Genomic DNA, 26,127 nt, shown 5'->3' with positions numbered 1-26,127 from the left:
ATATTTGAGGCCTATAAATAGAGCCATTCAGGAAAGGCCTAGTTGTGGGGAGGGGTTATCGTCCCCCGGCCAGACTGGGAGAGAAACACCCAGGAAAGAGGAGGGAAAGAAAGGTTCTGGGGGGGGCTGCCACGCATGTGGGGAGCAGGAGGCCACGGTGCAGTTGGGAGAACTGAGGCTTAGGCTCAGGATGCTACACAGTCGGGTCAGAGCAGAGCTTGGGCTCCCAGACTGGCCCCTGATCGCACCCCTCACCTTCCTGACCGATAGCTGGCCCACCCTCACACCCACTCTCTCTGAGCTCTGTAATCGGATGCCGGGTCTCGCAGCTCTGGACTTGCCGTATTTCCCCGTGCCACAGGGCCTTTGCACATGAAGCTCCTCTGCCTGGATATGGATCAACTCATGGATCCTCCCAACAGCACTTGCCTTAGTAGCATCAATTTCATCCCCTCCGCTGACCGGTGAGAAAACTGAGGCACGAGAGCCAATATGACTTCCCAGGTCCATGGCCAGTGAGCCGAGGGGGCAGGGCTTGAACCCCAGCCACTGGCTGCAAATGTGCAAAGGGAAGGCCTAGGCTTAGCACTGTGTGAAATGGGAGGAGGACAGGAAGGCCCCTTGGGCCCACGTGCATGCAGCCTGCCTTGTCCTCTCGGCCAGAGGAGGACATGTGAATCTGAGAACACACAGGCGTGGGAGCCAGGCTGCCCGGCCCTGGTCCCAGCTCTGCCCCACTGAGTCAGGAACACAGGGACGGGTGGGATCCTGGGGCCTGGAAAGAGGTGGGAAGAGCGGCCCCAGGGGCCCCTGTCTGGCTTTGCTGTGGGCAACTCTCAGGCGGGCTCCGGGTCCTCAGGCGTCGGGTGTGGGCGCAGCGGCCACTGGAGACCAGGCCTGGGCAGGTGGCCCTGAGCGCACACACCCTCCCCTCTTTTCTCCTCCCTGCCTTGGATGGAGCAGGAAACTGAGGCTCAGAGAGGCTGGCGAGCAGTGCCTGTTCCCCCCGGCAAGGGTGCCCCTGGGAGGTCCCGGGTGCCTCTCCATGGACCTCCAAGTCACCCAGAGGTGGGGACCTACTGTTTTGTGGGGTGCAGTCTTCACGATCACTCTGTGCTGAATGTCCCCCCACGCCTAGTCTCTGAGCCAGAACAGACTAAGGAAGCCAGCACTCACGTTCCTTCCTGGGAGGCCAAGCGTCTGCTGCCAGCGATGGGCGAGGCTACCACCACGGGGAGATCGGCTCCTGCCAGCCAGCAGGAGGTGAGCCACGAGGCCGGCCTTCCTGCCTCTAGGTCAGGAGAGGCCCAGGACTACAGGCTGGCCGGGCACGCTGCCCGGAGCATCAGCCCGGATGCCAGCTGCCGGTTCAGCTCTAGGCCAGTCTGAGCTCTGACCTCCCCACCATGACCATGGCCTCTTGGCAACCAACCCCTTGGACACCACAGGGGCCTGAGGGTCTCACCCTTGATGGGATGGAGAGGCCTGGGATGCCCGCAGGTCCCTCAAAGCCGGCCCGACCCAGGCCTTCCCTCAGTGACAGGGAAACCCAGCCTCTGAAATGGAGGCGTGTGATCTTAGCACCTCCTGCGGAAACTCGGACTCACAGATGTGGTGGGCGGCCCGGTCCTCTGACCTCAGTGAGGGGCTCCTGAGCTCCTCAGAGGGGGAATCTGGCTCCAGCCCGGTCGGTCACCTGGACCTTGGGGACCCGGTGGAGGGAGGCGGATCGGACGGCGGCTCAGGCCCTGCAGCTGATCACACTCCCCTCCCATCGTCCCGTTCGTCCCTTCTGTGCAAACACGTCTACTGCCGACGGCCGGGTGCCCATCTGTGTGGCGGGTCAGATGGCCAGATGCCTCTCCCCCTGGGTGCTCCCTAACCCTGGTGGGGGCTTGGCCCACAAAACCAAGCCTTGCGGTTGGGCCCCTTGGGTGCCAGGCTGTTCTCAGGGTCCTGCTGGGCGCAGAGGGCTGAGCCGCGGGCCATGGGGAGGGCTGCTGAGGTGAGTTGTGTGTGGGCAGGGGCAGGTGGGCAGGCCCGAGTCACAGGTGTGTCTGCCGCCTCTGGATGAACATGGGTGGACAGACGGACGTCCCGTCACACAGACGACTCAAGAGGGTCCTGCCGGGAACACATTCCCCACATTCCTCTGGGTGGGGCATGTGACTCGTTCCGCCAGCGGGTTGGAGCAGCGGTGATGTGTGTGTCGCTGCCAGGATGGAGCAGTTAAGAGCTTGGGGCTGGTCCTCGGGCCTGGAAGGGGCCTGGAGCCGATGGACCGTGTCCCCCACCTTGGCACAGAGAGAGCCTGTGGGGAAGGAGGCTCAGACTAGTGACGGAGGCTTGAGTGCTGAGTGAACCCAGAGCCCTGGGGAGGGGGCCTTGGGTGTAGGGCTCACAGGATATTGAGTTTGGGGGCTAGTCCTTCTGGTGGGAGAGCAGCCCCAGCTGACAGAGGACCGAGGCCAGAGCAGGAAGCTGGATGGGATGCGACATCTCTACCTGAACTACCTCGGAACACGCACACTGGCTACAAGGGGCACCTTGACCTCGGACAAACAAGGACGAAGCATCTCACAGCCGCACGCGGGCTGTCTACTGCCCAGACGACCCCAGCGGTTCTCGGCATCTCAGCTTTCTGACTTAGCGACTCATCAAAGGTGTGGCTCCAGGGCTTCCCTGGTGGTGCAGTGGTTGAGAGTCTGCTTGCCGGTGCAGGGGACACGGGTTCGTGCCCCAGTCCGGGAAGATCCCACATGCCACGGAGTGGCTGGGTCCGTGAGCCATGGCCGCTGAGCCTGTGCGTCCGGAGCCTGTGCTCCGCAACGGGAGAGGCCACAACAGTGGGAGGCCCGCGTACCTCAAAAAAAAAAAAAAAAAAAAAAAAACCACCGAGAAAGGTGTGGCTCCAGAGCCACTGACGGACCTCAGGCCGGGTGGTGCCCACAGCTGGGAGGAATCTCCTTTACTCAACTATTCCCTCGCCGCAATCAAGTGGCTCCCCATGTCTCTCAGTCACAAATTAGAGCGTGACAAGCGTCCTGATACACAGATCTCTGACCCTGGGGTTTCATTTCCTGGAGGCAGAGATGTTAGATCAAAAGGTACATGTATTTTGAATGCTAACAGAGGCTGCTAGATTCCTTCCCAGAAGCTCTGTTACTACCGTAATTTGCGTCCCCACCAGCAACGTGTAAGAATGCCTGTTTGCCCACCTGGGTGCCAGCACTGGGTATTACCACTTTCTTAAACCATGGCGTCACTGTGCGTTCCCCTGGCCACTGGTGGGGGTGGGCATCTTCCCACAGATTTTTGGCCAAAGCCGGGCTGACTGTTGAAAAGGCCCCCGAGCCAGGCTCTAGGCAAGTCCTATGGGGGCTGCCCTGGCCGTGAGAATGCCGGGCTCTGGCCTCGGGCTCCCTCCGGGAACATGGCAGCCCCGTCCCGGGGGCCCGTCAAGTCTCCCTGTGGCTCGAGGGGCGCGGGGACTCCCTGGCAGGCCCGCCCACCTCTGCCCAGGAATGGGGATGGCGGGGCTTAGTGTCAACTGACGCTTTCATTATAGGTTTATCTTTGAAACCCTAGACAAAACAGGGCTTGTGTGGTTTGACTGAAGAGCCAGCACCTCAGGACCTTGCCATCCACTAAGACGGCTCCTCAGGAAAGAAAAAATACACTAACCTTAAAATAACCAGTTCCCAGAATAGCAGCTAATGACGGCTTCTGAAGGGGGCCCTTTGATCAGGCGGAGCCCCACGCCTTCGCCTATTTACGGCCGTGCCACTCAAGAGCAGGTCACCAGCAAAGAGAGACATGTTGGGGGTGGGCAGAGGAAAGTCGGGGGTCTGGGCTCGGCGTGTGGGGGAGCGGGGCCATCGGTGCCCATCTGAGGCCGCCCCGCTTTCCAGTGCAACCCGCCCCAGCTAGGGACGAGGTGCGCCGAGTCCGAGGCAGCCTGGAAACAGAGCCTCACGCAGGGAACGCCGTTCCTGACGGCCCCCCAGGAGCCAAGGCTGGTGGGAGACAGATGTGGTTATAAGAGCCAGAATCCCAGGTGGACGGTCCTTAGGCCCCTTGGGGAGGCGTGGGTCACGGACCCGGAGGGGCTCGAGGGAGGAATTCAGGGAAGAGCCTGAGGAATGGGAACCCAGGAGGGTGCAAGGAAGTACTGAGGGGATGCTGGGGCTAGAAGATGCTCCCTCCCACCCAGCCCCAGCCTCAGCCCCACCCCTGTCTGCCCCGCAGCAGCAGCATCTGCTTATCATCCTCTTGGTGCTCACCCAGCACCTCCCTGGGCCTGGCCTGGTCAGATGCTCGGGGACCACTCTCGCCTCTGTCCACAAGCACATGACAGTCTGAAGCTGCCTCTCCAACAGCCCGTTCACCAGACCTGCTTGGCTAAAAGCACTGGAAATGTGGCTTGTGAGACCAAGGAACTGGATCTTAATTTGATTTAATTTTAACGAATTCACAATTAAATTTAAATACAGATCCCCAAATCAGTTATCGGAAGACTTTAGCTATGGTTGTTTGGAATGCCTTAGGCATGAGAATCCGCCTTTTCAACTGTAAATTTTATGATATCTAAATGCAGACCAAGCAGTTCTTATGAAAACAGAGCATCCAAACTGAGGTGTGCTCTAAGTCTAAAACCCACGCTGGCTTCTGAAGACAGGATGTTGACCATCCTAAGCATTCTTTTGTATTGATTACATATTGAAATGATAATATCTTAATCTGTTGGGTTAAATAAAACATATTACAATGAATTTAAGCTGTTTATTTTTATTTTTTCTGATGTGGCTGTTAGAAAGTTTAAAATTATATCTGTGGCTCCCATTATATTTCTACTGGACAACACTGGTCTGAATTGGGGCTTAGCACACTTTCCTGTAAATGGCCAGATAGTAAATATCATAGGCATTAGGGAATCACGTATAGTCTCTGTCACACATTCTTTAGGTCAGGGGCCAGATTTGGTCTGTGGGCCCCAGTTTGCTGGCCCCTGGTCTGGAGGCTCCCAGCTCTAGACCAGCTGGCATCCTTCTCGGTCCAGCCTGCCAAGGGCTGGTGGCCCAACCCAGTCCCCACTGGAGTCCCGGCGTAAGACCTACTGATCGCTAAGATCCCCAAGGACCAGCATGAACAAGACACGTTACCACTGCCCAGTAGCTCCCAGTTTCATGGGGAGATGGAACATGGGAAGGTCAGGAATCAGTACGGGGAGTTGGGACAGCAGCCATCAGACCCAGGCTGCCCAGAAAAATCCCACCTTCCAAACCCTGACTCTGTCCCCTGTAAGTGAACAAGAGTTTGTCCGACCACGAGGCTCATTGCCCTTGACGAGCTAGCCAGGAAGTAAGAGAGGTCAGAGGCTGAATGTGCAGTGAAAGTGGAGCCCACAGAGGTAAGAGGTGTCCTGAAGGCATTTGATGAACTGAGTACACTTGAGCTTTGGTTTTCACAGTCTCACAGGTGATGGATAGCTAGGTATCCAAGCCCAGACCTGCCCCAGGTGGGAAGTGTCACAGCGGAGCCCTACGTAAAGCTGGAACCTTCAAAGGGCTCTATGTTCAGTGTAAAGGTCAATGAGAAATAACCTCGTCCCTGAAACGACTATATAGAAAATTGTCTTGCCGCTAACAGGAGTGGAACAATATTTTGCCCTGAGAAGTCACATCCACAAGGTGGTCCATGCTCAGCTCGGAAGCCCAAATGCACACCACCTGGGGGGTCTTGAAAACACTGAGCCCAGGATTTATAGTCCAGGCTGGTAATACTCCCACGTGTATAGCAAATGAAGAGGTGAACGTAGATCCACCCCCCCCCCCCCGCCCCAAGAACCTCAACTTCACATTAGACCTCAAAAAATCCCCACAGATACATTTTAAGACATATGAACTCATGATTAAAAAAAGGAAATCCTTGGGCTTCCCTGGTGGCGCAGTGGTTGAGAGTCTGCCTGCCGATGCAGGGGATACAGGTTCGTGCCCCAGTCCGGGAAGATCCCACATGCCGCGGAGCGGCTGGGCCCGTGAGCCATGGCCGCTGAGCTTGCGCTCTGCAACGGGAGAGGCCACAACAGTGAGAGGCCTGCGTACCACAAAAAAAAAAAAAAAAGAAAAAAAAAAGAGAAGGAAATCCTCAAAGAGAACAAAACACCATGAATGAAAGCCAGAAGAAAAAACAAAAACAGAGAAGCCAATTCACAAAGACTTTAGATACCAGAAATTAAATATAAAATAGCCATATTCAATATATTTCAAGAAATTTTTTAAAAGTTTGAATATACAAGTGAAAAGAAAGATACTATAAAAATGATCTATCAAGTATGCATAAAAACCAAATAGAATTTCCATAAATAGGAAAATAATCATTGAAATTTAAAATTCTTTGGATAGGTTTAACAGCAGATTAGAAACAGTTGAAGAAATAACTAGTGAATTGGAAGATGGACCAGAAGACATTATCCAGAACCCAGTACAGAGAAACAAAGTGATTTTTTTTAAAGGGGGGGGGCGGCACTAAGAGACATAGAGGGGATTGAGATGGTCTACCAAATGTCTAATGAAAGTTACAGAAGAGATAATGAACTAAAGCAAAATATGAAGAGATAGTGGCTGAGTGTAATCCAGAACTGATGCAACACACCAAGCACAGATTAAGGAAACTCACTGAATTCCAAGCAGAATGAACAAAAGAAACTCTCTAATAACACAGCATAGTGAAAATGCAGAACACTAGAGTCAAAGGAAAGAGCTTAAAAGTAGCCAGAGAGAAAAAATACATTGCCTTTCAAAGAGCAATGACTCACTGTCACCTTCGTTCTCAATGGAAACAATGGAAGTCAAAGTACAGTTGGACAATCTTTTCAATGTGTTAACAGAAAATCTTTTTGGTAACCTAGGGTCTAGAAGTTTATACCCAGTGGAAATATTTTTTTAAGAACAACAGTAAAACAGTCCTCTTAAAACAACAGAGGGATTTTGATTTTCAGTGAAGGAAATTCTAATGAATACTTCAGCCAGAAAAAAGTGACCCCAGATGTAAGATCTGAGATGAAAAATAAATGATGAGTGACAAAAGAGGCAAACAGGTGGGTACATTTAAACACATATTGATTGTATAAAACACTACTAATTATGCTTGAACTAAAGTATACAACAAGACATATAAGTCAGCAGGAGAGATTGAAACTAAAACGTCCTAAGGTCCTTACTTTATTCCAGATGTGGGTAAATATAGCAAATGGCTCTATTGTATAACCATTTACAATGTCCTAGGTTAACCTCTACAAGAATGGCCATATAACTTCAAAACTAGTAGAAGAAAAAATGGAGTGAGAAATAATCATCAATCCAACAAGAGGCAAGAAAGAGGGCTGAAGTAAACATTAAAAAATTTAGTGCAAATGAAAAGCACAAAATACATTGCTAGAAAATCAATCCAAAGATATTGGAAATTACATTAAGTATAAATGTATTAAATGATTTTTAAAAACCTAACCACACAGTGTTTACAACAGGCACCTAAGATGTGTATACAGGATTAAAAAGACAAAAATTAAAAAACCTGACACCAAAATCAGAAAAAAAATGTCACAATAAAACTAGAGAACAATATCTTTTATGAATATAGATACAAACATTCCTAACAAAATCTTAGCAAATAAAATCCAACAAGTGGGAAATACAAGATTGGATTAACACCCCCAAATCAATTAATGTATCAATGAATGTATCACACCGTATTAATAGAATAAGGGCTAAAAGGCATGTGACCATCTCAAAAGATGCAGAATGGGCAACTGAGAAAATCTAACATCCTTTCATGATAATAGCTCTGAACACATACCAGGAATAGAAGGAAACATCCTCAACCCAATAAAGAGCATCTAATGAAAATCTACATCATACTTAATGGCGAATGACTGAATACTTTTCCCTGTAAGACCTTCTCTAGCCACTTTTAGTCAACATCTTACTGGACAGTCAAGCCAGTGTAATTAGGCAAAAAAAAAAAAAAAAAAAAAAAAAAAAAGTAAAAAGAAATTAAAGGCATCCAGATTGGAAGGAAGACCTAAAACTGTCTTTATCCACACACGACATGATCCTGTATGTAGAAAATCCTAAGGAATCAACAACAATAACAACAAAATTTACTAAAATTAATAACAATGAAGTCACAGTTTATAAGCTTAATATCAAAATTTAATTGTATTTCTGTATACTAGTAACAAACAGTTCAAAAATGAAATTAAGAAAACAATTTCATTAACAGTAGCATCAAAAATAAAATATTTAGGGGGAACGTTAACAAAGGATATGTAAGATTTGTACACTGAAAGCTATAAAATATCACAGGAAGAAATTAAAATAGATCAAATAAACAGAAGGATATACCATGTTCATGAATTAGAAGACTCAATATTGTTAAGATGTCAAGATGTTAAGATGTTAAGATCCATTCTCCCAAATGGATCTATAGATTCAACACAATCCCTATCAAAATCCCAGCAGGCCTCTTCTCTTTTTTTTTGGTAGAAGCTGGCAAGCTGATTCTAAAATTCATATAAAAATTCATAGCATTTAGAATGTGCAAAACGATTTGAGAAAGAAGAAAATTGGAGGACTTACACTACCTGATTTCAAAACTTATTACAAAGCTACAATAATCAAGAAAGTGTAATGTGGGTTTAAGGATAGGGATATAGACCAGTAGAACAGAATTGAGAATCCAGAAATAAACCCATATACTTACGTTCAATTGATTTTCGACAAAGGTGCCATGAAAATTCAATAGGGGAAAGTAACGTTTTCAACAAATGGTGCCGAGGCAATTGAATATCCATAAGCAAAAAGAACAAAAGCCAAAAACCAAACCAAGACAAAAAAACCCCCAAACTTTTCCTCACACCACACCCCAAAATTAACTCAAAATAAATCATAGACCTAAATGTAAGAGTTGAGTCTCAAAACTTCTATGAGATAAAAATAGAAGAAAATGTTCATGTCCCTGGATTAGGCAAACAGCTCTTAGATGCAACATCAAAAGCATGAGTCATACAAGAAAAGATAAGTTGGACTTTTTACAATTTAAAACTTTTGTGTTTTAAAAGACATGATTAAGAACATGAAAAGACAGCCGCAGAATGGGAGAAAATACTTGCAAGTCATATATCTGATAAAGGACTTGTATCCAGAACATATAAACAACTCTTACAACTCAATAACAGAACTACTTAATTAGAAAATAGGCAAGAGAGTTGAATAAACATTTCCCCAAAGAAGACTATGAATGGCTAATAAGCACATGAAAAGTTGCTCAACATCATTAGTGATTAAGGAAATGCAAATCAAACCCACAACTAGAATGGCGAAAAGAAAAAAGGCCAACCATACCATGTATTTGCAAGGATATAGAGAGAGTGGAACCTTTGTCCATTACTGGTGGGAAATCAAAATGATACAGACCCTTTGGAAAACAGTTTAGAAGTTTTTTAGAAAGTTAAACAGAAACTTACCATATGACCCATCAATTCCCCTCTTAGGAACCTGACCAAGAGAAATGAAAACATATGTCCATACACAGACTTGTAGATAAAAGTTCACAGCAGCGTTGACCATAATAGCCCCAAACTGGAAACAATCCAAACGTCTATCAACTGGCAAATGGATAAACAAAATGTGGTTGATCCATACAACAGAATACTATTCAGTGTTAAAAAGAAAAGAAATACATGATGCAGCACAGATGACCCTCAAGAATGTTACATTATGTGAGAAAAACTAAACACAAAACACCACAAGTTGTCTGATTCCATTTATGTGAAGCATCCAGAAAAGGCAAATTTCTAGCCTTATAGAAATTTAAGGATACAGAGACAGAAAGCAGGTCAGTGATTGAGTGTGGCTGGCGGTGGGAGCTGGGAATGATTGCAAATGGCATTGAGGGAATTTGGGGGTGTTGAAAAATGTTCTAACACTTAGTTTTGATGATGGTTGCACATCAAACTAGAAATTTACTAAAATGTGTTGTCTACATTTACATTGGGTGAATTTTATGGCATGTAAATTATACCTCAAAAGAAAGCTTAAAAAAAAAAAGATTACAAACAAAATTAGGTTTGTGTAACAATGATAATAGACTTTAAGGGAAAAAAGAACACTACTTGAGAGAAAGCGGGTGTTATGGAATTAGAAAACATTGACTCCAGCAGTGAATATATAAAAATTTGGATATTATATGTATCTGATCATAAGATCTAAAAATACATTAAGGGAAAATTGACAGAAATATAAAGAAAACTAGAAAAATTCTCCACAATTGTTGGCACTTCAACACATTTCTCAGTAATGATAGATCAAGTAAGATAAAAACATTCCAGTGAGGATATAGATCTCAACAAAACAATTAACAAGCTCGTTCTAATGAACACAAGTATAACACTGCACCCAGCAACTTCAGAATACACATGGTATTCAAACACAGAAGGTACATTTACAAAAGTTGATGACATGTTGTACCTGTAAAACGTATTTCACAATGTTCCAAGAGACTGATACCCTACAGGACTTCCCTGGTGGCACGGTGGCTAAGAATCCACCCTGGTCTGGGAAGGTCTCACATGCCATGGAGCAACGAAGCCTGTGCGCCACAAATACTGAGCCTGCGCTCTAGAGCCTGTGACCCACAACTACTGAACCCCATGTGCCACAACTACTGAAGCCCGCGTGCCTACAGCCTGTGCTCTGCAACAAGAGGAGCCACCGCAATGAGAAGCCCGTGCACCGCAACGAAGAGCAGCCCTCGCTCGCCGCAACTAGAGAAAGCCCACGTACAGCAACGAAGACCCAACGCAGCCAAAAATAAATAAATAAACAAGTTTATTAAAAAAAAAAAAGATCGATACCCTACAGATCACTTTCTTTGACAATAGAGGAATAACAATTACAACAATGACAAAAATCATATTCCAAAATAGCTCCTGAGATAAACAAGAGGTCATAATGGAGACTAGAAAAATCTTTGCGTGAATGAACATTAAAATTAAAGGCTATATATCAAAACCTGGGGGATGAAGTTTGAGTGGTATTTAGAGAAAAATAAAAGTATAGTCCTAAATGCACACCTTAGAAATCTAGACAGTTTTAGAATTCATAATTATCCAACCTAAGAAGTTAAAGAATAATACATTAAGCCCAAGTAAATAGAAGGAAGAAAATAAAGAGAAGTGAGTGAAACAAAACAAAACTGACAAAAGAGAGGATCAACTAGGTCAAAAGTTTGTTGAAAACATGAATAAAGTTGTCAACTAGCTGGCAGGCTTGACCAATGGAAAAAAGTGAAGGCACAAACAAACGATATTGGCAATAAAAAAGGGGCCTAACCACTGATGACACAGATGCTAAGATGATAATAAATGCCAATAAATGTGAAAACTAGGATGGAATGGACAAATTCTTAAAATATGCAACTTATCAAAACTGACACAAGAAGAGATAGAAAACCCCAACTGTCCCATAAACATCCGAGTCACTGACTCGATTAAAAACCTGCCCACAAAGAACGCACCAGGCCTAGGTGGCTTTACCTCCAAGTTTCCCCAAACACTCAGGGGAAGAGAATCCTCATCCTATACAAAATATTCTAGAATATGGAAGAAGAGGGAACACTTCTCAACTCGTTCTGTGAGGCTCACATACATTGGATACCATAACCCAATGAGGACACTGTAAGTACATATCTCACCCACAAATGTGGACAGAAAAACTCCGAAGAAAATAGTAGCAAGAGGGTTTCAGCAGTGTTTAAGAACGCTTATACAATGTGAAGGACTGGTGTGTGGTGGGGAGAGGCCAGAGCCCACATAGATGTCTGGAAAAATAATCTAAGCCCAAGATGATAAAGGCCTGAACTCAGCGGGGAGGATGTGCAGCTGGCGGGCAAGGGTGAGCAGCTTTGAGGGGCTCTCGGGGTGGTGGTAGGAGCAGGGGGTGTGGCTGGGATGACTAAGGACCCCGGGTCCAGCTTTTAGGCCTGGTGGACGGAGAAGTCTGGGAGGCAGACAGAGCAGGAGGATGGGGGTCTGGGGCAGATGCCCGGTCCTGGGTGACCGGGCCTACCTGGTCCAGGGCAGGGGCTGGGGAGGTGAGGTGGTGGGGACCCTGGCCTGGGGGGCATTCCTGTCCGGGAGAAAGGTGTGTCTGGCCAGGGTTCTAGGCCGGGGGGTGGTGGAAGGAATGTCGGGGGTTGGGGGGGCCCTTCCCACCCACCGTCTCTGAACTGGGGCCTGGAAACCCAGGACTCCCTGTGTCCGGCTCTGAGCCATGAACATTTCCGGCAAAAACAGAGAAGAAAGAAATTCTCCCAGCCCACTGTGTTCCTCATATCAGCAAAAGCAGTGTGAGCTGAGCTTGCAAAATAAACAGGGCTCAATGTAAACACTGCAGCAGGTCCTGGGGACGGAGCTAAGAATACACACTGGGGGAGGAAGGTGGGAGCAGACTTCTCCATCGGGTCCCCAGAGAGCCCCAGGGTCCCTGCCCCGGAGCAGCCCTGACAGGGAGGGGCCGGGGGGCTGGGGGCCGCGTTCTCAGGACCCGTCCCAGGGCCTGGCGTGTCGGAGTCTGACCGCTGCCGCCCGTGGACCTTGCTGCTTGCCCTCACCTTGGCCCTCAGTGTTCCTTCCCGGCCTCTTCTCGACCAGACCCCTTCTGTTTGTGAAATACTCTTCTGCTTTCTTCTGTCTCTCTCCACCTTATCTCCCCTTCTGTCTGTGGCTTCCGCCGGGACCAGCTCTTTACCTAACCAGCTAACTAGGCAACCGCTCAACCTCTCCGGGCCTCAGTTTCCCCAGTGGTAAAAGAGACTTTATTTGGGCAAACGAGTCCTTGCCAGAGTAGAGAACGCAACGTGACAAAGCAGTTCAAGCCCTCTCCTCGCACAACTAAGGGGGCCAGCGGGCTCCCCAGGCCGGTGGGGTGCAGGCTGCGGCGGGGGAATGCTGTGTCTGCTCCCCGTGCCCCAGGAGCCAGGCAGGCCTGCACAGCCAGCCTAGGCCAGGGACAGGGGGCATCCTGAGGGGGGGTGGGGGGCTCTGAGCAGGAGTGCGAGCTGCCACGAGGCTGCAGGATCCCGGAGAGAAGGCTGTGTGGGGGGCCCTCCAGCCCACGTGGCCCCTGGACTGGACGTGGGAAGGGGGCTCCTTGCCGGGAGATGGAGGCCCCCCCGAACAAGCTGAGCTGGCCTCCCCCACCCCTGGTGGCTCCCTGCAAGTGGACAGCCCGGCCACTGACCCTCAGAATGACCTGCTCCCAAGACGGGGATGGGCGCAGCCGCTGTGCACCCCGAAGTCCCCTCCCCCTCCTCTGCAAGCCCCTCGTCCTGTGGCTGAGTGAGCCGGCCGGGATGGGACCACCGTCACCGCGGAGGGCCTGAGCTGAGATGAGGAAGCAGTTGGGGGCCAGGCTCCCTTCCGGCCTGAGGCCAGCCCGGTGGGGTTGGGGGAGGTCCGGGGCTCCGGCTGGGGCTGGCGGGCCGGCTGGCACTGCCACCACTGCAGGCCTGCTGGGCTTCCCAGGGCTGGACGGCTGCTGGATTTCCTGCCCCCAACTTCCCTCAGTCAGCAGGATTGCGAGGGGGGTTGTTTATGGTCCCGATGGCTGCGGTGATAACGTGGGGCCTGGGACACGCCACTGTGCCCTCTGGGCCCGGCGGGGCCCTTTCCCAGGGTCTGTCCCCGAGGGGGGCATCAGCTAGCGGGGGCGGGGCTGGGCAGCCTGAGCTGGACGCCGGCCCACGGCAGCCTCTGCCCGGGTCCAGCACGTGTCCACGGGGCAGAGATTCAGCATGGAGCACGGCCTGCTCCCTGCCTTGAGACTGGCGGCGTGACTGTGCCTCTTGGGCGGAACCAGCTCCTGGGAGGCAGGAGAGGGACGAAGGCGACACAGAGCCCATCTCCCTGAGTGTGTGCGGGACACCCGGAATCCCTGCTGCCCAGAAACAGCCCCTGTCCCGGGCGCAGAGCCTGACGGTGGAGGCCACCAGGGTCCTCGCTCCCAACCTTGCCCCCGGGGATCAGGGACTCCAGAAAACCCTTCCCTTTGTTGTTCAGATCTGAAGAAATGTGGGCCCATAATTCTGTACCCCCAAGGCCAACGTGGGCCGCACCTCAGCCCACCACACCGACCCTGGCTGAACAAGGGCTGAGCCCTGGTTCTCAGACCCCCACCGGCTGCCAGATGGCTCCAGGGGACCCTGTCTCCTACCCATCGTCACCCCCAGAGGACACCAGGCTCTGGTTTAGGTTTCAAGGGGTGGCCTGTCCCGAGGAGCAGTGGGCAGAGCCGTAAGAGAGGCCCAGGACAGTGGGACCGGGGACAGAACCAGACCAGGGCAGGGACTTGAGAAGGGGTGAGCGCATCTGGATGACAGGGCAGCGGGGCGCTCCCAGAGCTGCTGGGTGGGGGCCGGCTCACGTGCCCATGGGCCACCACGACCCCTGCCAGCGGCGGGGGCCAGTCAGTGAAGCCTGCCTTGGCCAGAGCTGCTCCAGAGCTGGGCAAGGAGGCGGCGGGGTGGGGGGGTGGCGCCTGGGTCCTTTCCCCGGCTCTACCTCTGCATCCGTTGATGTCTGGAAGCCCCGCCCCACCGGTCCGCCCCCCCCCCCCCCGCCGGGTGCCTGGTCTGCTGTAATGGGCGTGGCCACCTGCTGCTTCTCCTGGAATGTGCCAGCGCCGAGTCCCTGGTCCCACATAAGAAGAAGAGTGAAAGCCAAGGACGGGTCACCAGCTAGGCGGAGTCCAGGCCCCAGAACCTCTGATGCCGCTCTGCCTGGGGAGCTGACCGTTCCCAGTTTCAGTACCCATCCTGCCAGACAGGGAGTCTGCCACTGGACCATCTGCCTGGGCAAAGGAGAGCCACCAGGCCCGCTGAGGCCTGTGCTGACCGAGACGGGCCAGCCCTCTGGCGGGGTCAGGGTGTTGGCATCACACAGCCCCAGAGGGCCAGGCCCGAAGTGAGGGCCCCCGTGGGCACCTGGACAGCGGCCCTCCCCCATGTACAGGGTTGTGGCCCCATACCCGCCCAGGCCGGGGAAGACTGTCGGTGGGCAGAGGGTCGTCCTGCAGGCCCAGGCCAGGGTGAGTGGGGCAGGAACCCGGAGCTGTGCCCCTGCCCGCCTGCCCAGCTGCAGCAGAGATGGACACGGGCCAGAGCCAGGCGTTGCCCAGGAAACCGAGAGTCGGATGCACTCCCTGCTCAACCGAAATTCCTCTATTTTTAGCCCCCTGGCTGCTTTCAGATAAAGTCCATGTAGATGAATGAGCTGTTCGGCAAGATAACAGCCTGCTCCCAACCACGGAGACTTCAAAGGGCAGCAGGCCGCCCCCTCCCATCCCACAGCTCCTCCGAGGCTCCCAGGATGCCCTGGGAAGGGGTTCCGGAGCTGAGAGGCGGGGCCGCGGGCACAGAGCCCGGCGCGGACCGGGGTGTCCCGGCCACTGAGGCTGCCGGTGCCCTGGAGCGGAGGGAGCACGGCGTCCACGTCCCACCCGGACAGCCAGCAGGGCCTCGGCCGTCACTCCCCACCTCCCTCGCTGTCCGGACCCTGCGGAGGACGGTCCCGGAGCCCACATCCCCTCCTCCCCCCTTGATGCACCCTCGTGTCCCTGTCAGCACCTCTGAGTCCCTGAGTGCAAGCGGGCTGGGCGCTGAGGGAGCCGCAGGCAGCGTGGACAGCACTGCCCACCTCAGCGTGCACTGGGCGGTCCTCAGCTATGCCAGGGAGGGGACTGCGGGCACTCGGTGCCACTTGCCAACAATGATGCCACTTGTCAGAGGTCTAAGCCAGCCTGGCCTTGAGCGTCCTCCTCCCGTGGGGACCGACGCCCAGTGCACATGGGAGAGGAGCTGGAGCCCTACGTCAGGGAGCGCACACCGGGCACAGATGGAAGGAAGGAAAGAAGGAAAGAGGGAGGGAGGGAGGGAGACCCCAGACACCTAGGGCACCAGCCAAGCCCGGCACGCTCCGGACAGAGCTGGAGAGTGAAACGCCGCTGTGGACAGCACCGTCGGGCCGCAAGGACGCTGCCCACCGCCCGCCAGCGGCGATGCTGCGTGGCCCGCGAGAGCTGGCGCGGGCTCAGGCGCCTACCTTGTCCTCCACGCGGTTCAGGCGGGCACCGATCGTGTTGCTGCCTCGGTCCTTAGTCTTCTCTGTGGGGTTAAAGCACCCAAGTCAGGGCCGCCTGGGCTGGCAGACGGGGAGGGGTGGGCAGGTGACCCCGACTGGGCTCGGGGAGAAGGGCGATGGGGCTGAGGGAGTGAGGGTCAAAGGCCTGAACCTATGGGAATGTCTCTTAGAAGCTCTTCTGTGGTGAGAACTTCAGGGGCGGCCGTGGGTGGGCCGGGCGCTGGCTGGCTTGTCCCCACTCCACTCTTTCCGGTTCTGTGACCTCCGAGAGCCTCAGAGGACAGGCACCCACCCTGCCCGGGGGCTGCCTGAGACGGTGCCCGCTGTACAAAGGGGACATTCCGCCCCAAGGGGGCACTTGCTCTGGCCGGGGAGGCCTGTCGCCCCTGCGGCTCCTGCCGTCCTGTCCCTGAGTGAGCCGCGCCTCCCACTTGAACTTGGGCTAGGGCAGCCCCAAGGAACCGGCCTGTCCCTGCCCTCCCTGGTGTGACCCCCTAGCCGCTCTCCGGAGGACATGAGTCTGTGCCTCAGAGCTGCAGAGCGGCACCCACCTTGCTCCCCAACATTCTAGCTGGCTGCTCACCCCCCAACCCCACTGCCAGGTCCCCACCTTCCCAGGGTCCTGGTTACGTTTCCACACTCAGATCATCAATAGCCTAGAAAAGACTGCCATTTATAAGGACGCATGCAGGTTCTTTCACTAACTGAAAATCCCTTGTAAATCATGTTTGAAGCCAATTTGCTTAGGGTGGGTCTACCTGCCCCCCTCTCTGGATTTCCTTGCCAGACATGCACTTTCTGATGGTGGAAGAGGCAGGTGTGGGTGGAGGGATGGTAGGGCCCAGGGTGTCTCGATGCAGAAACCCACCTGAGACGGAGATGAAGAGGGAGGGCTTCCCGATGGACTGGTCCAGCCTGGGGGGGAGGGAGGGAGACGGAGACCAGCTCATGCTTGGCCGGGGCACCGCACGGACATCTGGCCTGTCGGTGGGTGGATGGGCTGATGTGCCCAGCAAGACAAGCTGCCCGCCCCTTCTGGGGGCCACCCCTCACTGCCACCCAAAAACCAGCCAGGTGCCTCCCAGGTTCCAGAGGCCCATGCTCCCAAGGGGGCTTTGGGGGGCGGCGCTCAGAGGTGAAGGGCAGTGGTTGGCCTGTCCCTTTGTCACTCTCCCTGGGCACAGCAGGGTCCCAGGATGGCCCAGTGTCCTGAATGATCCCAGAGAGGCAGGCCTGCAAGTGGGCCCTTCCGGGGCGAGGCCAGGTCGCTGGGCTGGGTGGGCTTCACGTCCCTGTAGTAGGGCAGTGACAGGGGCGGGGGCAGCCTGAGCCCCTGGCCTGGCCTGTGGTCAGGACAGGCACGTCTCCCAGCCACACCCTGCGTCGCACAGAGCTCGGTTCCCAGGCCAGCCCACCGTGGAGATGCAGCCGGTCTGAACCCACGCAGGTCCCCAAGGACCACGCTGCCTCCATGAGGATGAGCTCTGTGGGCCCCAAGTCAGAAGCCAGAGGACGTCGGCTCCCAACTGGTAGAGGCTCTCCCGAAGGTGGTGTCTCCTGGGGCTGGGCCTGGCCCCTGCTCACAGGGTGTGTGCTGGGATGTGAGGCGTGGCCATGTGTGGAGTGAGCGCCTGCCCCTCCCCCGCCCGCTCAGATTCCGCGCCCCCCGGGCCCCGCGCCCACCTCCGCTGCAGCTCCTTGATCCGCACCATGAGGTTGAGGTGGCCCTGGGAGTACTGCTCGATGACGTCCCGCACGTCGTAGGGCTTCCGCGCTTGCTGCGGTGGGAGAGAGAGTCACGCTGCGGGCTCAGCGCTAACGCACGCCCGCACCCACCTTCCGCGGTCTTCCAGGGTTTAAGGAGCTGCCCACGTGGCACCACGGGGCAGGCCTGGATCAGTGCACATGCAGTGGCCGGGCTCATCCCTCCCGGGAGCTGGGTGACCCTGGGCCAGTACCTCGGCCTCTCTGGGCCTCAGCTTCCTGCCCGCTCCCCCGCAGGGACCTGCCCACTCTTCCTTTCCAGGCCACCGGTCCCTGTTTTCAAGCTGCCTTGGAAGAGCTGGCCCAGCTGAGGGCCCGGGGGCGGGGGGCCAGCATGGCTGCCAGTCATTGGGTGGAGGGCACAGCTTTGTGCGGCCACCGCCTGCCTGCCTGGGCCCCAAGCTCACCCTCCACACACTTGCTGGCCGGCGCAACCACTGTTCTTGGGGCGGGGAGGTGGCCCACCCCACCCCCTTCCCAGGCAGCCCCCTGAGCTGAGCAGGGGTGGCCCCGGGGGACAGGCCTCCTGCTGGGGCTCCCAGGCTGCCTAGGAAGAGAGGATGGTCCCACGGCAGGCCTGGGGCCATGGGGGCGGGGAAGGTGACCCCAGAGCTCCAGGCTCGGTGCCAGCCCTGAGCCCATAAATGCATCCGGGGCTCAGGTGAAACCACAACAGAGAGAACGGGGCTTCTCACGATGTCAGCAAAACCTCTAGCCGCATTTATGGCCTCTATCCCAGGAGCTTACGGTCTGAGGGTCTCGCCCAGGTAGCATCCGGCTGGCCGCATCAGGGTCTGATGGCCCAGGAGGCCCTTCACCCATACAAGCGAGCCAGAGCCGCGTGGGGACACAGGCCACTTCTATTGGGAGAACCACGGGGAGACAGGGTTGGGGGCCCCAGGTGGTCTCATTAACCCTGAAGGGCCCACACTAGTGATGGGCTGGGAGGTTACTGCCTCTTGCTGGGGAGTGTAGGGGGCCCGAGAGACACGCCAGACTGTTGGCAGGGCAGGGCGGGGCCGGTGGGTCAGAGGGTGAGAAGTAATAAGGCACAGATGCCCGTTGAGGGTCAGGGCCAGGTCTCAACCCCGGGAGCCCCAGGGCACCTGTCCTCCCTGCCCACCTGAGGCCTCCTTCTCCTTGGGGTGCCACCCCAGAGACTGGGGCTACTCCAGGCTAAGGGTAGGGCCACCTCCACCTTCCAGAAAGATGGGGTTCCTCTGAGGGCAGGGTCCTGCCTCGATCTCTGGGCACCCTTTGGACATGTCCAGGGGCCCTGCCATCAACGCTGGCGGCTTAACTAAGTTCTCGCGGCTCCCCACATCATCCTGGACCCCAGGAATCCCGAGGCAGCGCAGAATCCTCCTCCCTGTCAGGGACTCTGGGCACAAGAATTCCAGGGGCTTCCTGCTCCCACAAGATCTGCCAGGTGGGGCCCGCACAGGTAACACCCAGCCCTGCTTTGGACACACCACCCTGTGTCCCTTTGTGGCCTACATGTCGAGGCCCATGGTGAAGCCTCAGGGTCAGGAGTGGGGTGGGACTCTGGCAGGCTCTCTGACTTGCCACACACTCAGCTTCATGACAAGTGTAACAGTGGCACTTAGCTACAGGCTAGTGGTGATACCCCAGGGCTCAGTTTGTCCTTCTGTGAGATGGGGATGCTGAGCCCTCTGGCTGACAGGGAGGGAGTGGGGCTGAAGTAAGATGGTAGGTGAGAAAGGCCAGCGGGTCCTGAACTGGCTCTTGCCAGGAGAGCCTGAGGTGGCTGTGATAGCGTCTGCAGCTGCGCCCAGGGTCTGCACTGCTGTTCAGCGCACACGCCACTGAGTTGTGATCTTGGCCTCCTGTGAGTGACACTGGGCACCTCCAGGCCTGCCGGTGCCGTCTGGGGTGGGATCAGAAGAGGGGAAGGCTAGGTTCAGAGGTCAAAGTGGGGCAGGCCTGGCCTGGAATGGAGCGGGTCCTTGTCCTGGTCTCCCAGACACCCTGGGAGGTCACGGCCCGCTGCGCGCAGGTGAATTTGGGCACCTGAGCGTGTTAAGAGCCTCTGTGTGCACAAATGTATACGGATGTCCCTGTGGGAAGGCATAAGAGTACAGGTGACAGGTGTGTGTGTGTGTGTGTGTGCCCGGGCATGCGTGTGCATGTCTGCAGAAGCGGGGGAGGGTGGGGTTTGTGAGCAGGCCCCCCACCCCCGGCCTCGCCTTGTCTAGGGTGTGGACCACAACAGGGTAACCGACGCCCGGCTGACACCCAGGACCCATGGCGCGGTGGGGTCCCAGGCCCCCTGAGACTCATCTCGGAGCTGAGAAGTTCACCTCCCGCCCCCCAACCAGGGTCTGCTCAGAGCTCCTGGAGGCCTTTGTCGAGGGGTGGCCTGGGGCCCAGCTGGAGACATCATCTCAGCTTTCTCTCTAGAGCTCATTTCCTTGGCAGCAGCAGGAGCCTGAGATGAGCCGAGATAATGCCGGGCTGTCCAGACTGACCGCCGGTGGACATGTGAGTTCAAGGCAAACGTGAAGGGCTAAGAGGCTCTGGCTCCTCCGGCCAGACGCAGGGGCGGCCAGCTGGGTACTTATCGGCCGGCGAGGCGGGCAGGGGGGCCACCCGCCACTTCTGCAGCCCCTGAGGCCAGATGGGGGTGGGCGTGCAGCAGACAGACAGACGGGCTGCTGCGGGGGAAGGGACAGCATCCCTGACAGCTGGGCCTGGGTGGGGGGCCACCCCTGGAGCCCCACAGAGCCCCTCACTGCCAGGGACTTGTCCACCGCTTCTACTTCCGTGGGTCCCTCCCTCCTGGAGGCCTCTTGCTGTCCATCCCTCCTGCTGCCCCAGCTTCTGGCCTTGCTCAAGAGCCTTTGTACCCGAGGGCAAACCAGGAAGCTCCCAGGAGCGCCTCCACTCAAAGGGCCCCGCCCAATTTATTGAAGGCCCCCCAGGGGTCCTGCAACGAGGGGAGGGGCAGGGAGCAGGGGAGGTGAGGCTGCCCAGCCTCCTTCCAGAAGCCTCCAGGCCATTCGCAGGACCCTGGCCTATGTCCTGTGGCAGAAAAGAAGACCCTCGGCCTGGAAGGGAGGTCAGCAGCCAGTGTTCTTGCCTGCATTTCTGTGACGGGCGCTCACCAGCGTCCACAGCTGCTCCAGCCACTGTGGCGCCCATCTGCCCAGGGCGGCCTGTGGCTCTGAGCTGGAAGCTGCTCACATCACCCCCAGAGCTGGGCCTGCCATGAGCCCCAAGGTTCCGCCTGCCCTGCTGGGTGCCCCAGACCCTGGAAGCAGCCCCCAGGAAGCCTGGTGTCCACCCTGGCACGGCCCTGCGTGGCCCAACAGTGCCCCAGGCAGCAGGTTATGGCCTCTGCCCTGCCGGGGCCTGCTCTGGAACGCTGGTGGCCCAGCTGCTTCAGGCTGGGGACCGTCCCCATCCTGGAAGAGTCCCCGCTGACCCCTCTGCTCCCCAGGTTGACGTCTGTGGTTTTAGACGTCACCACCAACGGCCCTCCAGCGAGGGCGACACATTGTGGCCCTTCTGGGGGCCTCTTCTGCTCTTGGGAGCAGTCCTGCCCAGGCCTGACCCCTGAGGGGGTTCCTGCCATTCCTCCTCCCCCCTCCCCAGGAGGCCAGTCCGCCCTCACCCAGCACCCCCTGAGCTCCCTGCTCCGCCAAGCCACCCCTCTGCTGGCACCGCCAGGGCAGCGGGCCCTCGGGGAAGGAACAGCCACAGAACCCAGACGCCCTCTGTCCGGGGCCGTCGGATCTCGCCCAGAACACTGCTGCGCAGACCTCCTGGCGCCGGCCGACAATAGCATTCACCACAACTCTTTTGTTTCAACAATGAGGAGTCCCAGGCCCTGGCGGGAGCCTTAGCACAACTTGGCCCAGTTTAGTCGGGAACGGCCCCCCTCCAGGGCTACAGGCAGACAGACGGGCAGGCAGCAGGATGCCACCGGGGACTCGGTGTGCAAACCACCCAGCCAAGGGGGCCACGGGTGCTGCCGGGTAGCCGGAGGAACGGGGCGGCCGGGGCAGGGCCTCACCAGGGCTGTCCTTGGGGCCGGGATCAGTGGCGGTCGTGTCGTGGCAGAGCCTGTGTGAGGGCTGGGCACCCTGGATGCTGTCCTGGGCCGGCACCTTGGGCTCTCGTTCCCACTACCAGCGGGGGAAGGGTTCTTCCCCAGGGCTGCCAGGGGGTGGGGTCTTTCCAGAACCCCGCACCGAGTCTGGCTCTGTGGCCTGGGCGGGTGAGGGCTCTGCTGAGGGGGCTGGACCGAGCCAGTGTCAAGCCTTCAGCCTGGGGTGGGAGGCACGGCCCGGAGGGGGCTGGCTCTTGTCCCAGCCTCACTGTGACCTCCCAGGGGGTGTGAACAAGCCACTCCCAACCTCCCCTGCTTGGCGAAGCAGGCCCAGGGAATGTGGATATTGGTTGGCTCTGGGCGACCCCCAGTCCTGGCTCCACCAAGGACTCACTTTTGAAAGGCACTGGTGGCCAAGCCTTGTGGAAAGAGAATGACCTCCACCAAGGGTCCCTGCTTCCTAAGTTGCCATGTTCTCAGAGTCAGGGCTGAGCTGGGTCCCGCTCCTCAGATGGAGGACGGTCCCCACGTAGGAAGGAGGGCACCAAGGCTGCCGCCAGATGGCTTCCTCTGCGGGCTCCCAGGGGCTGCTGCAGGGGCTGCTGCAGGAGACCCACCCCTGGAAGGAGTGCCGATGGGGAAGCCCACAGTCTCCAGCCCCGCCCAGCCAGAGAGACCCTACCTGTCCCTGCAAAGGTGGGCCACCCCGGGGCACAGAGCAGGGCTGGGTCTCCCCTCTGTTCCGACTCGCACAGGGTTGGCGAGGGGGACAAGAGCCCTGAGCCGCCTGGGACAGAGCACTTCCTGCCCAGGTGACGCAGGGCGGGCTCCGCACCCTCCCTGAGTCACTCCCACTCCTGTCTGGTGGGGGGTGGGAGGGGCCAGGGAGCCCTCGGGGCTCTGCGTGCATCTGGGCTCTGTGCTGGGCCTCAGGGTCCAGGCCGATGAGGGAGGTGTCCCTCCAGGGTCTGCTGTCTTGGGGACGGATCCTGAAGTCACGGCAGGGTGTTTGACGGGTGAAGGGTCAGGTCTCAGATACGGCAGGGTATGGAGACCCCGCAGCCTGTGCTGTGGGTGGGAGAGGGGCTTTCAGGGTGGACCAGGGCAGGAGGGCTGAGTACAGGACTCACCTGGAATTTCTTCTTGGCCACAAAGTACTGCATGCGCCGAATGACCTTGATGGTGGCCCGGTGGTGCTCCCGCAGCCTGCAGTGGAGAATGGGGAGGAGGGCGTGAGCGGGGACCATGATGGTCATCCCACGCCCACCACGGTCAGAGGCTCGGAGGCTTCCCAAATGTGCCCCCCACCCCCAACAAAGGGCTGGGCCTTTCCAGAAACAAGGAGAATGTTCAACCGCCTCGGATGGGGATCTGCAAGCTCACATCCTGGTGGCAGGAGGAGAGGCTGAGGCCAAGAGGCTTTAAATTAGGGGGATGACCCTAGAGGGACCCTCGCCTTGCTTGTTGCTCAGAAGTGGGATAGGAGTCAGGGTCCCGACTTGGCAATGGCTATGCCCCTCACTCACGGTAGAGCCACAGAAGCTTCTTTCTACCCTTGGGCCTTCTGGCTGCTCACTAGTAGAGTGGGGAGGGGGTACAAACAGATGACAGCTAAGGCCCCTTTCAGCTGGAAGGTTTTATAGCCCGCCCACCGGTACCCACTTGGAAAATATAGGGCTGCCAGACAAATTAGCCAGGGATAGTTACCACCTGAGCCACCCTGTTAAGGAGACCGTGTGGTATCCCCTCTGAAGTTCCTTCTAGAAACATCATTAAAAAGGGAAACACAATCGTTGATATATATATATGTTCATAGGAAAAAGACCGGAAGGAAATACATCCACATGGAACCAGTGGGGATTTTGCTTCTGGCTCTGAAGCTTGCATCTGACCAAACCTTCTGCTGAGAACACCACCACAGCTGTGTGATGGCTTTGAGAGCAAGAAAGACTCCAAGGGCTGAGATCTCGGAAGAGAAACAAGCTGGGAGAGCCCACGTGTGCACTTGTGCGTTTGTTGTGTGGGGCACACTAGCCGAATGGGGGGCAGGGGGCTCCCTGGGCTGGCAAGATAAACAGGAGTCCAGGGCTGCAAAGACATCCAGGACTTGATGGGCCAAGATCCTGGTGAATGGGGGGCCACAGAGAAGGAAGCCCCCTTTCACGCAATTTCCCCTTGAAGCATTTGTGAACTAAGCTGCACAGCATGGGGTGAGATTCTGAGAAACGGAGCAAGAAGCAGCTGCTAGAAGGATAAAAAGCTAAGCAGAGGCCTCCACAGGCTCACGTCACTGGGGAGAGGAGAATTGCGATTCAGAGTCACCAAGGAGACGGGGTCCTGGCAAACACCCCAAGCTTTCAGATGAGACCCCCCCCCAACCCTGCCATAGCCTCAAATCACCTCAATCCCCACCTGGAGCAAAGTGCTCCGTCCCGCACCTTTTGCACGCCAGAGAAAACTGAATTATCTGTAGGGATAAGATCACGGAGCCTCTATTTTGTTTTTTTGTTTGTTTGTTTGTTTGTTTTTTGTTTCTTGGGTTTTTTTGCGGTTCACGGGCCTCTCACTGCTGCGGCCTCTTCCGTTGCGGAGCACAGGCTCCAGACGCACAGGCTCAGCAGCCATGGCTCACAGGCCCAGCCACTCCGCGGCATGTGGGATCTTCCTGGGCCGGGGCACGAACCTGTGTCCCCTGCATCGGCAGGCGGGCTCTCAACCACTGCACCACCAGGGAAGCCCCTCTATTTTGTTTTTAATACTCAACAGACTGAAAACAAAAGGACAAAACAGACCATGGAAACAGATCTAAAGATGTGGTAGATTCAATGCCTTAAAGACTTGTAGCTCTTGCATCAAGAGATAGAGTTGGTTTTCCCACTGCTTGAATTTGGGCTGACCTTGACCCTTATTGTGATGAAAAGAATGCTGGGGAAGTCCCATCATGTGTAACTTGTGTGCTCTTGGAATATGGTTGCTTGAACCACCTGAGCTGGCTGGCTGGAGAGGCCACGTGGAGAATCATGGTGCTCTGGCCAAGAGCCAGCACCAAGCAATAGGCATGTGAATTGAGGCCATCTTCGACCATCCAGCCCTGATAAGCTTCCAAGGGGACTGCAGCTGTGAGAGTCACCCCATGCAGAGCCAGCAGGACAATCTCCCAGCTGAGCCGAGCCCAAATTGCTGACCCACAGACTCATGAATAAGGAAAGAGCTGTGGTGTGAAGCCACTAAATTTAGGTGTGGTTTTCCATGCTGCAATAGATTAAAAGAAATTAGGACCCCAAAGTGGGGTACATCTTATCAAAATCCTGAAACACATAGTGCTGGTTTGGGGACCAGGCATTGGGCAGAGGCTGAAAAAAAAAAAGGCCTATCGTAAGATGCTGGACTTTGGACAGGGTGCAGTCTCTAATCACACGAGACTTTGGTGTCTCTTGGAGGGGTGAGTGAATTTTACTTTGGGGGGAACGTAAAAAGTTATGGCCAGAGGGTGGGCGGGGGGAGGTGAGATGGGTGTAAGTCCTTTGCAGTTCCCCCTGATCAGAGCTCCCCCCAACTATTTCCATCATCATGGAATGCTGCTGCCATGTGGACATGTCTGAGCTGGGCTGCTAGAAAAGCCACGTGGAGGAGAGCTGAGACACCCTGGCTGACAGCCCGACAGCTCCAGACTCCGGAGGCTAGCTGAGACCACCCAGTCACCACCAAGGTGCCGCTTGGACGAGCCAGGTGAGACCAGCCAGATGAGGAGCCCAATATGCTGACCCACAGACTCAGGAGCAAACAGATGAATTGGTTTGCTTCAGAGTTTTTAGATAAGGACTTGAAAATAAACTTGATAAGTAGGTTCAAGAAAATAGATGACAAGATGGAGAATTTCACCAGAGAAGTAAAATCTATATGAAAAAGAAAGGAAATTCCAGAACAAAAAGACACTCATGGAAATTAAGAAAGGCAGTAGATGAATTTGATAGCAGAGGAGAAGAGAATACTTGTGAATTGGAGAAAATAGCCAGGTTAGAGTATGGAGGGAAAGTAGAATTAAACATATAGGAAAAAGTGCAAGGCATATAAGATAAGGTTAGAAGTTCTA

At 55.2% G+C, this 26,127-nt stretch overlaps 1 protein-coding gene across 3 annotated transcripts in view; it reads right to left on the bottom strand.

Annotated features, from left to right (window-relative positions):
- The window catches only part of KCNQ1 (potassium voltage-gated channel subfamily Q member 1), a gene marked incomplete at both ends in the record, with an annotated part of 349,658 nt that overhangs the window by 53,647 nt on the left and 269,884 nt on the right, over positions 1-26,127 (bottom strand). For all 3 annotated transcript variants that reach the window (XM_079709065.1, XM_079709066.1, XM_079709067.1), the window contains 4 exons: positions 16,160-16,221; positions 17,067-17,113; positions 17,882-17,976; positions 23,165-23,240. In XM_079709065.1, the coding sequence (XP_079565191.1) occupies positions 16,160-16,221; positions 17,067-17,113; positions 17,882-17,976; positions 23,165-23,240 (280 nt within the window). The remainder of the gene's footprint in view (positions 1-16,159; positions 16,222-17,066; positions 17,114-17,881; positions 17,977-23,164; positions 23,241-26,127) is intronic.

Source organism: Hyperoodon ampullatus (assembly GCF_949752795.1).
Source record: "Hyperoodon ampullatus genome assembly, chromosome: 7".
In the NCBI taxonomy this organism is placed as follows: Eukaryota; Metazoa; Chordata; class Mammalia; order Artiodactyla; family Ziphiidae; genus Hyperoodon; species Hyperoodon ampullatus.
The sequence above is the reverse complement of the archived record's forward strand: the minus strand, read 5'-3'. Positions and strand labels throughout refer to the sequence as shown.